General features: G+C 29.9%; 1 protein-coding gene across 1 annotated transcript; it reads left to right on the top strand.

The window, feature by feature from the left end:
- Positions 1-9,948: 9,948 nt before the first annotated feature.
- LOC126704076 (uncharacterized) lies at positions 9,949-10,725 on the top strand. Its single transcript, XM_050403112.1, has one exon. The coding sequence runs from the start codon at positions 9,949-9,951 to the stop codon at positions 10,723-10,725; it is 777 nt and encodes a 258-aa protein (XP_050259069.1).
- Positions 10,726-12,483: the final 1,758 nt, after the last annotated feature.

Here is a 12,483-nt window from a genome sequence, read left to right as displayed (position 1 = left end):
TTTTCAAAATGCAACCAAACACTTGAAAACATTTTCCAAAACAATTTTCATAATGCAGCCAAACACTTGAAAATATTTTCCTTTCCCAAAAATATTTTTACCTAAAAATATTTTACACTGAAAATATTTTACATGTTGCCAAACGTAGCCTTATCCTCCAATCCTCAATCCCCAATAAAATTCTTCCGACTTAGGATGCTTGTCTAACAAGCTCGTTAAAGAGAAAAAAAATCACATGTGGATTGGAATTAGTTGTAGTTTACGCACCTCAATAATCTTCCTCTCTCATATATTGAAGAAGATCTACAACCCAAATTTTAAATTAGCATCCATACCGGCCAAATCAACATAAAAGCTCAAACCTCTCTCCAGACACAGCTTAAGTCAACATGTCTCTAATTTTTTTTTCAGTGTGAACACATGCAAAAGGAGATAAAGGAAATCAGAGGACTGTCATGTAAATGTTTTCTTTATGTTGTTAGATTATAAACAACCATAATATAAATTCTAGGATCTTGAATTATCATGATTTCACAACTACACAAATAAATTATAAAGCTTACCTTGATCCATTGCTAAACTCTTCTTAAGATCAAGTCTTAGTATAAAAGGCACTTAATTCTTATAGGATTGGTTTCTCTCTCTTCACCCTTTTTTCTCTTTAATTATTCAGTGTATTTGATGGGGTGGCTGAATGTCTCTTTTATAAGTAGAGAGATGGACCAAATTTCTTGTATCTATAACCTCCACTTGCCCATCAAAGTTGGAGTTACTTAGGAAACTTACACGTTATCAAATGGGACAATTTATTCTTACACGTTTGGGGTGTGTCAATATTCATGTAGGGTCATGTATGTATACCTTCTTTGGAGGCTTTGCTTCCTTTTTAAGCAGCCTATGGGACTATGGGAGTGGATTACTTTGTCATTTTAGATTGGGCTCCAAATTTGAATTGCAATGTCTCCTTCTATTTTGAAGACTATCTTGTGATGATAGGGATTGAATTCGGAGATCTCTGTAATAGTAGGTTGAATTAAATATATTCCCTATAAATTGACAAAGTTTTGTTGTTTTAGAGAATTTGATTGAGCAAAATTTCCCACACCTTGATTAAGCTGCCATGTCATCATTCAAAGCTACTAGTTGAGATGAAATGTCATCGTCATCACCAACAAGATCGATGCACTTAAATAATCTTCACGTTTTCGTTATGAAAATGAATGAATCTATGACTATACACAACTTATTTTACCAAAAAAAAGAAAAAAAGAAAAAGACTATACACAACTTATCTCTATGGTAAATCTTGCCTATGAAAATGAACGAATCCATGACGGACAAAATTGCCCTATGCCCTTTTCACCTAAATTATATAGCTTTATGTCCCCCTTCCCAAATTAATTAGGAAAATGCTCATCTTTTGAAACTTGACTTTCTAAAAATTGAGTTAAGCTTTATAGTGACGTTTTTAAGGACCTATAGTGGTGTTTTGTAAAATTCTAGATCGAGTTACAAAATGTCACTATAGGTCCTTAAAAATGTCACTATAGGGTTCTAGCATTTTTTTTTTTTTTTTTAAACTCGATTATGAGAAAATCGAGTTACAAAAGAGAGACATTTCTCTAATTAATTTGGGAAAGGGACATAAGGCCGTATAATTTGGGTGAAAAGGGCATAAGGCCATTTTGTCCGATCCATGACTATACAGGTTTTGACTTTACGATAAACTTTAAGAATTTGTTAAATTGGCCATTCTGTCAATTATCATCCATAAAATCACTATCAAATCCACCAAAATGACGTCGAATTACATATGTATATCGTGTTAGTTTTATAAACGATAATGAATAGAAGAACTTGATAAGAAATTAAAGTTTAATTAAAGACTAAAATGATAAAAATGAAACTTTATGGACAAAAATGACAATTCCAAAAGATGTAAGAGACCTCCGCTCAGAGCCCCATTACCATGACTTATCAATTAAAGTCGCTACCTCTTCTTTTCCTTTCTGTGCGGTTTTTCATTGCCTTTGAATGTGGGTAACTTTTTTAAGATCTCTCTCTCTCTCTCTCTCATTATTGATTATCTGGCCTCATTTCCCTTCTTTCGTGCAACCTCAAGCCACATATATTTGATATTTCTCTCATGAGTCATGACCTTGCCTTAGAATTTGTTGTCAAGTCTTTTTACATTTCTTCCAAAATCTCATATCTTATATACTTTCTTTTCCTTTTTTTTGTTCTTTTCAGTAACAGACAGATAACTAACTTCAACTACATATTCAGAGAAAAACATCTGATTCCAGATCCCAAAAACTTTAATTCCTGTCTACACCAAAAAATTGATTGGTGTCTTGGTTTGAATGTGATTAGTGACACTTCAAGAAAATAATAAATAAGTATTTGAATGAATGATGTTAGAGATATTATAAATTTTACAACATGATGTTTATAAAGATGTATTACTAATCACAAAAATTAATTTAAAAATGCATTTAATATGTTGTTGACATTTACAAATCATATTAATTGTCACATCAATTTGTAAAGGTTTTGAAATAAAATTTATAGTATTTCTAGTATTTTCTTATCTGAATTATTTCTTATAATTAGTGACACATATTTGCAAGCTCTATGTATTTAAAATTGTATTATCTCTAACATTACTAAATTCTTTGGAACTTCTTAAAAGTAGAGGAAAAATCTAAAACTAATTTTTTTTTCCTATATCTCAAAATAATATTTTTAAAAAATATATTTCAATTTTTACCCCAAAATTTGGTGGCTTTTCTCTAGTAGGGGCCCTAGCCTAAGTGGCCTAGGCCTAGGGCCAGCCTTGAATGTGATAAGGTGGGTTACTATCTATTATTTCCTATGAAATAATCTGACATGGCAAGACATTATTAGTGGTGTAAATATAGGTAACCATATCTTTATTAAACTTGGACTCTTATTATCTATACTATCATTTAAGGAGCTTTTAAGCTATGGACTCTAAGCCGGCTTCCAAGCCTTGAACTCTAAAGTTGCTAAAAATTAAGGCTCTAAAGTTGCTAAAAATTAAGACATTATCTCTATTTGATTAATTTGTTACTTTCTCTGTCCCAAATTGTTTGGCCTAGTTAGAAAAATCCAATTATTTAGGGAAACATTATTAATTGTCTTATTTCTTTAAAAAAAAAGTTAAAAATTTCCTATATTACGTTTAAAAAAATTTATCAAAAAAATTTTTAAGGAAAAAAAACATTTCTAGTATTGGCACCAGCTACCAAGCAATTTCAAAGTTATTGTAGATTTCAAATTCTATTAGTGTATTACTTTTACAATTTGCAAACCTATATTCAGATCCAAATTCTATAGCCACCAATCCTAATCCAAATTCAGTCTTTATCTGTAAATCAATTTTTAATTCGGTAGATTAGAAACACTATTGTTTTTAATTTTTTTTGAATTAAAAAAAATGCTACCACAAATAAATTAAGGGCATAAAGGTAATATTAATAAATTAATAGTGTTTGACTTTTCAAACAAGACATAATTTTGGGACATCCCAAAATGGAATACAGGCCAAATAATTTGGGACAAAGGGAGTAAATTTTAGGCATTTAATCTTCTTCACTAAAATGTAACTTGCATATAGATGCTAGAAGAAGTTGCTAAAAATTAGGACATTATCCCTATTGATTAATTTGTAAAATAGAACCCACAACCTACTAAATTTTAGGCATTTCTTCTTTTGAATTACCATTTTTATTTGGAATTCAAATTAACTCTCACTAAAGCATAACTTGAACATAGATGTCAGAAGAAGTTGCTAAAAATTAGGACATTATCCCTATCTGATTACACAACTCACACACAGTATAGTAGTTCCAAATTATAATGGATGCAAATAATTAACTTTTACCCAAAAAATGGAAGAGCCTCTGAGCACACGCTCACAGAGGCTAGTTGGTGATAAACCGTTTTATTTCACCTAGGTGATCAATTTTAATATTTTGGCAATCACTTTCTCACTTTAACTAAAATTTTCTCTCTCTGAACAAAGTTTCCCCTCTTTACTATTTATTCATGGCTGCCAAACTAATTTATGAACAAGCCCTAGGTAGACCATAAAGTTTAATCAAAATTTTCCTTTTATTTATTTATTTTTAATTTGTTCTGCTATAGCTATATCAGAGATGGATAGAGGCCTTACATTAAAATATATTAATAAATTTGGGACTTTGATTGACATATTTAAAAATATAGAGTCTACTATGAAATATGGTATAAACTTTGGGTCATTTTATATAATTTTTCCCATTTATTCTATTATCTATGGTTAATATAATATGAATGATTTTTGAGGTGATATAAATTTTACTAAATTTGTCTTACAAAATTATATATCAACTTTTAAACGTAACACAAAAATGTAATTAAGAAATTTGTTTATTACTTGGTTAATGTTGTTAATGTGGTGTATTTGATATGATTTTAATTTTGCATGTTTCTATCTCTACCAATATTCATTCTATTATTTTGGCTGTGTTTGATTGATATTATTCATTTGTGAGTTGGTCCATATTCTTCGAAATTATGCTATGTTTTTAAAGTTTCAAATAAATTATTCAAATTTCTCATTCTCTTAAAGGAGATTATCATGATAATAAAAAAATTATAACAAAATTGCACTTAATATCACTCAGATTATAAGCACATTCAAATGCATAATCAATATTGTGTTTTGATATAAATTCAATTTTCACATTCAAAATAACTATGTATTAAATCAAACCTAAGTGATGAGAGGGAGAGAGACTACTTGCGATGGGAAACCCAAAAATATAACACCAAACATATTGACCCAAAATAGAGTTTTAAAAAGCACAATGATTCATCAACCTAAAATAGAGTTGTAAGAAAGAATCTAAAATCAAGAGAGAGTGATAGAATAATCATTTTTTCAAAGGAGAATATGAGAGAAAATAAAAAATTTATAGAAAATAATATGAGAAGAAAAATGGTAAAAATAAAAAATATAATAATAAACACCAAATTATCTAAGTTATGTTATGTAATAGAATAACATTACATTCTTATTAACTATTGTTATAATGCAATAAGATAACATCTATGAAATCAAAGAAAAAAAAATTACTTAAAAATACAAAACTAAATCACATAAACCCAAATTAGAGTTCTAAAGAACACAAAAAATTAACAACATAAAGTAGAGATGCAAGAAAAATAAAATGTCCCCCAAAAAATGAAAAAATAAATTGATAGAGAAAGAGCATTTTGTGTGTGAGAAGACTATGAATAGAAAGGGAGAGAGATATGCAAAGTTATAATAAGAGGACGAGAATAAAAAGAGCAAAAATAAACGGAAGGGATAGAAGAAGAGTGATATTAAGGTAGATAATAGTGGGGAGATGAAAAGGTAAAAGGGAGAGGAAAATGTTGGAAAAAATTAACAATAAGTTAGGAATAAGAGAGAATGATTTGCAAATAAGTGAATGATGTGACCGTTGATGTAACTCAACAGAAGTATAAAAATAATAAATATTACGCTTCAACTTTTAAATATATATAGATGTTTGGTATTGCCTTAAATTAAGAGAACTTTTAGGTTTGTTGAGAAGATGCAAGTAATAGAGAACTATAAAAAGTAAGTAAATTGTAACTCTAGGTGAACACCGGGTAATTATTGACTATTCTCAGAATACCATAAATGCGTACTCACCCCTCTCACATAACTGTGGGTTTTACTAATTAAATTTATGATGAGATCCTCAATTCATGTGAGAGGGGGAAGTACGCATTTATGATACTTCTAGAGTATTCAATAATTTTCCGTGAACACTAGACCTAAACTATAAGTGAGATTCAATGCCATTGATTTCAAGAAAGCTAAATAATTCATGAAAATGCTATGTATCAAAGCAAGCAAAATAGTTTGTGCCTAAATAGTTCTAAATAGTAAACAAATCGATGCCTAAATATAACCAGACTAAACACCAAATAAAATTGATGAAAACGCATTAATGATCAAACAAGATTGGCAACTAAGAGCTTAAACCAACTAAAGGAAACTTATATAAACAAGTCAATTAAAGCGACAAATTACAAGGAAATGAACTTGCTCACATGAACTCCTTCTACAGCTCTACAAACTAAGAGAATCTACCAAAGAACTGGAATTATGAGAGAATGATTTCTATATAAGCAAGTTTGTCAATTATAAATTGTGTGTTTTTCTTGAGAATGAGTCCTCTATTTATGTTTGAGGCCTTTGATAATTATTGAGAGCTGTTCATTCCACATGTTTCACTTTCTTTGGGCTTAAATAACACTTGTTACGGTATTAGATGTTGCTTGTAGCTTCTTAAAACTACATTAATACTATTTGTCCATATTGTCAAGGGAAAATTATTAGGTACTCCCGGAGTACTATAAATACTTACTCCCACCTCTTACATAAATGGTGAGTCCCACCATGAATTTAATTAGTGGGACCCACAATTCATGTGAGAGGAGAGAGCATTTATGGTATTCCGAGAGTATACAATAATTTCCCATTGTCAAGGGTGGCGCTACAACCTATTTATGGCGTTCAAATGAATCCCCCGACTTCAAAAAAAAAAAAAAAATTATATATAAAAAATATTTTTTTGTTAGTTTAATACTTTAATTTATTCTTAAAAATATTTTTTTATACATCCTGACTTAAATCTTATACGCATTTATTACAAGTATTTTCGACTCTAAGAGTAAGAGTAAGTGTTTGTAAATTGTAAGTGTAATTCATTTTTATAAATTTATATTATATATGTGTGAGTGTGTCTAATATTGATTGTGTACATTACTTTTTGTTATAATGTTATTTGTGTAAATTATGATGTGTGTGAATGTTTGTGTGTACAATAATATAAATATAATATAACTTTATATAATTTAATAATTAGGAAATAGTTTTTTTTTACATGTGTGTGTATTGTTATCATATTATAATAGCTTTTTGTTATAGAGTTAGTAAAATTCAATAAAAAAAATTATAAAGTTAGTGATTGTTCAAGCATTTGATGGATTAAGTAGACAAGTAGTGTATAATTTTATGTATGAATGAGTATGATTGTATGTGTCAATAATTAATTCGGAGCCAATGAGTTGAGATTAGTAATTTAGTCTAAAATATTTTTATAAAAACAAAGTCAAACAGATAATAACAATTGTATAAAGAAAAAAATGTTGGCAAACTTAACAAAATAAAATGGTCATAGGCTCATAACTACCCACATTGGCAATAAATACTCATAATGAACTACTCCCTCCGTCCCACTTTGTTTGTCCTGTTTGAAAAGTCAAACATTTTAAGGAAACATCATTTATTATCTTGTCTACCTTATAAAAATATATAAGTTTACAAAACTACCCTTAAATAAATTTATCAACTTTTTAAAAAAAAAGTTATTCTTAATGAGGCTTAGGGGTATAATAGGAATATTAGTAAAGTAATAACTTTTATTTTTAGAAACAGGACAATATTTTGGGACATCTCAAAATGGAATAGAGGACAAACAAAATGGGACGGAGGGAGTATTATGTAACATTCAAAATTTGAAAACTTGTAGAATAATTGTAAAATTCATGTATTATTATTCTTTTTTTGTCGATAACTCGATATATTCAAGTTCTCTTTTTATTAAAAATTTTTAATGACCCTAAACAAAATTCATGGAATTGCCACTGCTCATTGTATACACTATTATAATGTTATCACAGTCCAATCTCAAAAGTATTCAATCTCTCCATTTTACGGTTCTTTAAACTTACGAGGTATATTGTTGTGTGTAAGGCTTATACGCTCATCTTTGACATTTGTAATTTGAAATATCATGGGAAATACTTTATGGTTGCTGACTGCCAATAGCGAAGCTATCTAATGATCTCACAATTATGAATAGGCGCTACTGGCGAGGCGCATATTGACTATTTTTGAACATTGAATTATAGCTTAAGATCGAGTGGGTGGTGGGTTCTTTCATCTGATGCAACATGATAACTAGAATGATTAAAAAAATTTCAATATGTAGTCAGTACTCAGTAGGTGAGCGAATCCGTCAACTGTTCTTGCTAAATGCTACTATTATTTTTGGAAACTAATTTTTGATGAATTAAAAATAAATTCGATAATTCCTATCATGGATAAGAATAATATTACTATGATTCATGTTCTAGGAAAAAACTTTTCCAACTTAAACTTGTGTAAATTAAGTTTGAAATTGCCTTAATGAAGAACACAATAACAATAACAAAATTAATGCAACTAAAATTAACAATTAAAATGTTGGCAAAAACTTGTTTGCATTAATTGAAGTTTATATATATATATATATATATATAATTCATGTTAGAGGTGGGAAAATTTAAATATTGTATGTCTTCATTGAAAACACCAAAAAAAAAAACAAAAATGTCAATTGAGATATAAGACTCTTGACAAATAAGTAGATATTTATAATTTATAACTAATCATAATCTTTTTAGATTTTACACTTTAATAGTAAGTCATAATTGCCAAACTTTATACATGGCATATGTCATTTTTATATGGGTTTGGTTTATTTTTAGTACTTTTTCAACTGAAATCTCATTTTGTTTTAATCAGAAACTGTCATATTACCTACTACCTAAATAAAAAATAGAGATTAAAACTCACTACCACTTGCTATTATTATTTAAAATAAAAGGAAATGTCAAGTTAAAAAAAATATTGGAAGTAAGTCAAACTCTTTTCATATTATAGTTTTAGTATTTTTTCCACCAAAAAAAAAATTAGTTTCACTCTGTAAACAGTTTGTTTTTTTCCAAACATACCATGTATTATATTATATAACCTTCATATACTACAATACTTGGTAAATGTTAAGATAATTGAGGACTGCATCATCTTTAAAAAGTCAAAATAATGGGTTCTTTTTTAATGCTTGAAAAACCCACTAAATAAGTTTCATGTAGTAGATTACATAGGTGTGAAACTTACAAAGCATCCGTAAGCAATGACAAGATTTTAACATTAATCTAATTCAAATTTATTGAGTAAAAAAATATACTGAGCAATAATTATACTGCAAGGGAGACCTCAAATTGTGAGAATTTGATTGGATTTGATTGTATTGAGTGTATATTGAATCCCATATACACCTCAACTTGATTAGTTTTGTTGGGATATAAAAATAGACATGGCTAACAGACATTTCCTTAAGTTACTGCCGCTCACAGCCCCATTACCATGACTTATCAATTAACGTCGCTACCTCTTCTTTTCCTTTCTGTGCGGTCTTTCATTGCCTTTGAATGGGGGTAACTTTTTAAATCTGTCTCTCTCTCTCTCTCATTATTGATTATCTGGCCTCATTTCCCTCTTTCGTGCAACCTCAAGCCACATATATTTGATATTTCTCTCATGAGTCATGACCTTGCCTTAGAATTTGTTGTCAAGTCTTATTACATTTCTTCCAAAATCTCATATCTTATATACTTTCTTTTCCTTTTTTTTGTTCTTTTCAGTAACAGACAGACAACTAACTTCTACTTCATATTCAGAGAAGAACATTTGATCCCAGATCCCAGAATTTTCTTAGAATCCTCCGACATCTTTGAAATTTGAAAAAGATTGCCCCTTTTTAACATTTTTTATTCTCTCTATCCTATAAATTCAAACACCCCCTTTACACTTTATTGACTTCCTAGTCCAAGCCATTTTTGCCAAATTTCAAGGCTTTGATGTTGGCCTAAAAGTTTGAATTGTGTACCTGCTTTCTCTCTTTACCACACGTATATCACGTCATTGAATTATTCTTCTTCATACTATTTACAACCTCTTTCTATTTTGTACCACTTTCATGGTCTTTTCTTGATAAATATTGGAAATAATCAAATAAGCATATATGATATATTGACATGTGTTCACAAACAAGCCTTCCTAGAATATCTTTCTCCCATGATCTTGTCCAAGCAGATGTTGGACCACTTCTCAGCATGTCTGATCAAACAGACTCATCATCATCATCATCATCGCATTTGGGCTCAAATTCTGATTTTGAATTCAACATTAGCAGCAGCTTATTTGAGCATGAATCTTGTTCAGCAGACGAGCTTTTCTCCAATGGGGTACTTCTTCCAATTCATGATAAAGAGAGATTTCTTGCTAACAAAGAAGTCCATAGTTGTCAACCTCGGCCTATTGCTCCTCTTCCTCCTCTTCGTCGTGATAACTCATCATCATCGAAGAAAGAAGCCATGGTTATAAACTCAGATTTGGAGCAAAAGCATGTATCCACGGCGACCAAGTCTTTCTGGGGTTTCAAGAGAAGTGCTAGTCTCGATAATTTTGACAATAAGAAGAGCTTTTTACGCTCGTTACCGCTTCTGTCACGAAGCAATTCAACTAGTTCATTGGACCCAATTCCAAAAAGAACAACGCAGAATAAGGAAGTTCACAAGCACAATTCACAGAAACAAGAATCTATTTCATTGCCAAGGTCATCATCTTTTTCATCTTATACTAAATTGCAGCAGAAGCCTCAGTTGAAAAAGAGTTATGGAGAATCTTTAAATGCAGTTCAGATTAGTCCTGTTTTGAATATACCACCTCCTTACATTTCTAAAAGGGCTCAAAATCTCTTCAATTTTGGTTCTTTTTTACGTGATGGGAAGGATAAAAAGAGCAAGAAATAGTTTTCACTTTGCTTTTCCTTCATTGAACAGATAGTTGGATTTTCACTTCTGTATAGATTTTATGGGTTTAGGTTCAATAATTAGTGGATTTTCCTTACCTGATGAGTCCAGACAAAGATCATGGAAATTTGTAAAGGACCAAGTATTATTGAGCCTAAGAAGATATCTACGAAAGAAGCTAATTGTATTAAGGTATAAAATAAACGCATATGATGAGAAAGAGATGAAGAGGGAGGGATGGAGCCTCATGGAATTGAATTTCCTGCATTTCAAAATGTCACAAGCTTTGGACCAGGAGACACACACAGCATAGTGATTCTAGAGACCATCAATCCTATATCTAATTTCAAAACTTGTTGACTTGAGTGATTGTGAGTAGTCAAAGTGAAATGATAGGTTGCACAAGACAGAAAATGTAAAATACTCACGATCACACAAGTTAACAAGTTGTAAAATTAAGAATATGATTGATTGTATACACAGCAAGAGGTCCCCCTTCTTTCTAGTTGTCCCAACGTTGTTTTCCTTTCAATTTCTCTTCATTATATAGGTTGGTAGGTAGGTTACTTTTTGTTTAATAAGCCGCTTTGTTGTCTATGTAAATCCTAATGTACATATAATTTTCAATTGGTTGTTTCTTTATGAGAGAAGCTTTTTGCTCTCATAAGTTTTGTTCTTATTATAAGATTAAAGACAAACCCCGGCTTGAATTATGGGGTGGGTTTGAAAATACAAATCTTCAATGAAATGCCTTTTCAGAACTGTTCTGTATCGACTTTAGCTTCTCAACTAATCTAATCATGACATTTTCTTGGGTTTCTTTTCAAACTTTCAAACTGGGCCAGGCTTGAATTCGACTAGATGCCTTTCCCTATGATGTACCAAAAAATACCACATTTATTTCAAAAGCCCTTGCTTTAACCCAAATTTTCTGGACATATAGAACTATTCATTTATTTCACTGATGTAATATGACATTCCAATCTAAAAAAACAAAGATGGTCATGTTCATGTAGAAGAACAAATAGGAAAAACAAATATTGACGAATACTATTATGTTAGTAAACTTCATTTATAAATGAGTTTTTAACACACAAAAATTATAAAGGTGTGCTTCATTGGATTTATTGCAACAATAAATGTAGTAAAAAGAATATTAGGAAATGATAATTTTGATTCACTATTCTCTTCTCCATTAACATGATGGTACCTCACTTTTGCAACCTTTGATGTCCTAAGCATTCGGTTACCTAAAATTGAGAGTACAAATTCTTTGCCAATCAGCTCTAATGAAAGAAAAAAGAAAAGAAGAAGAAGAAGCGAAGAACAAATCTTTGATCGAAAATTCAAATGTTCTAGTAGTTGTGGGTTGTTGTTGTTTTTTCCCCCTTTACCATATGAATTTTATAATTTGAAATAAATACCACATTTATTTCAAAAGCCCTTGCTTTAACCCAAACTTTTTGGACATATAGAACTATTCATTTATTTCACTGATGTATTATGACATTTCAATCTAAAAAAATAAAGACGGTCATGTTCATATAGAAGAACAAATAGGAAAAACGAATATTGAAGAATACTATAATGTTAGTAAAACTTCATTTATAAATGAGTTTTTAACATAGAAAAATTATTAAGGTGTGCTTCATTGGATTTATTGCAATAATAAATGTAGTAAAAAGAATATTAGGCAATGATAATTTTGATTCACTATCCTCTTCTCCATTAACATGACGGTACCTCACTTTTGCAACC

Source organism: Quercus robur, chromosome 10 (genome assembly GCF_932294415.1).
Source record: "Quercus robur chromosome 10, dhQueRobu3.1, whole genome shotgun sequence".
In the NCBI taxonomy this organism is placed as follows: domain Eukaryota; kingdom Viridiplantae; phylum Streptophyta; class Magnoliopsida; order Fagales; family Fagaceae; genus Quercus; species Quercus robur.
This window is presented reverse-complemented; position numbering and strand designations above follow the sequence as displayed.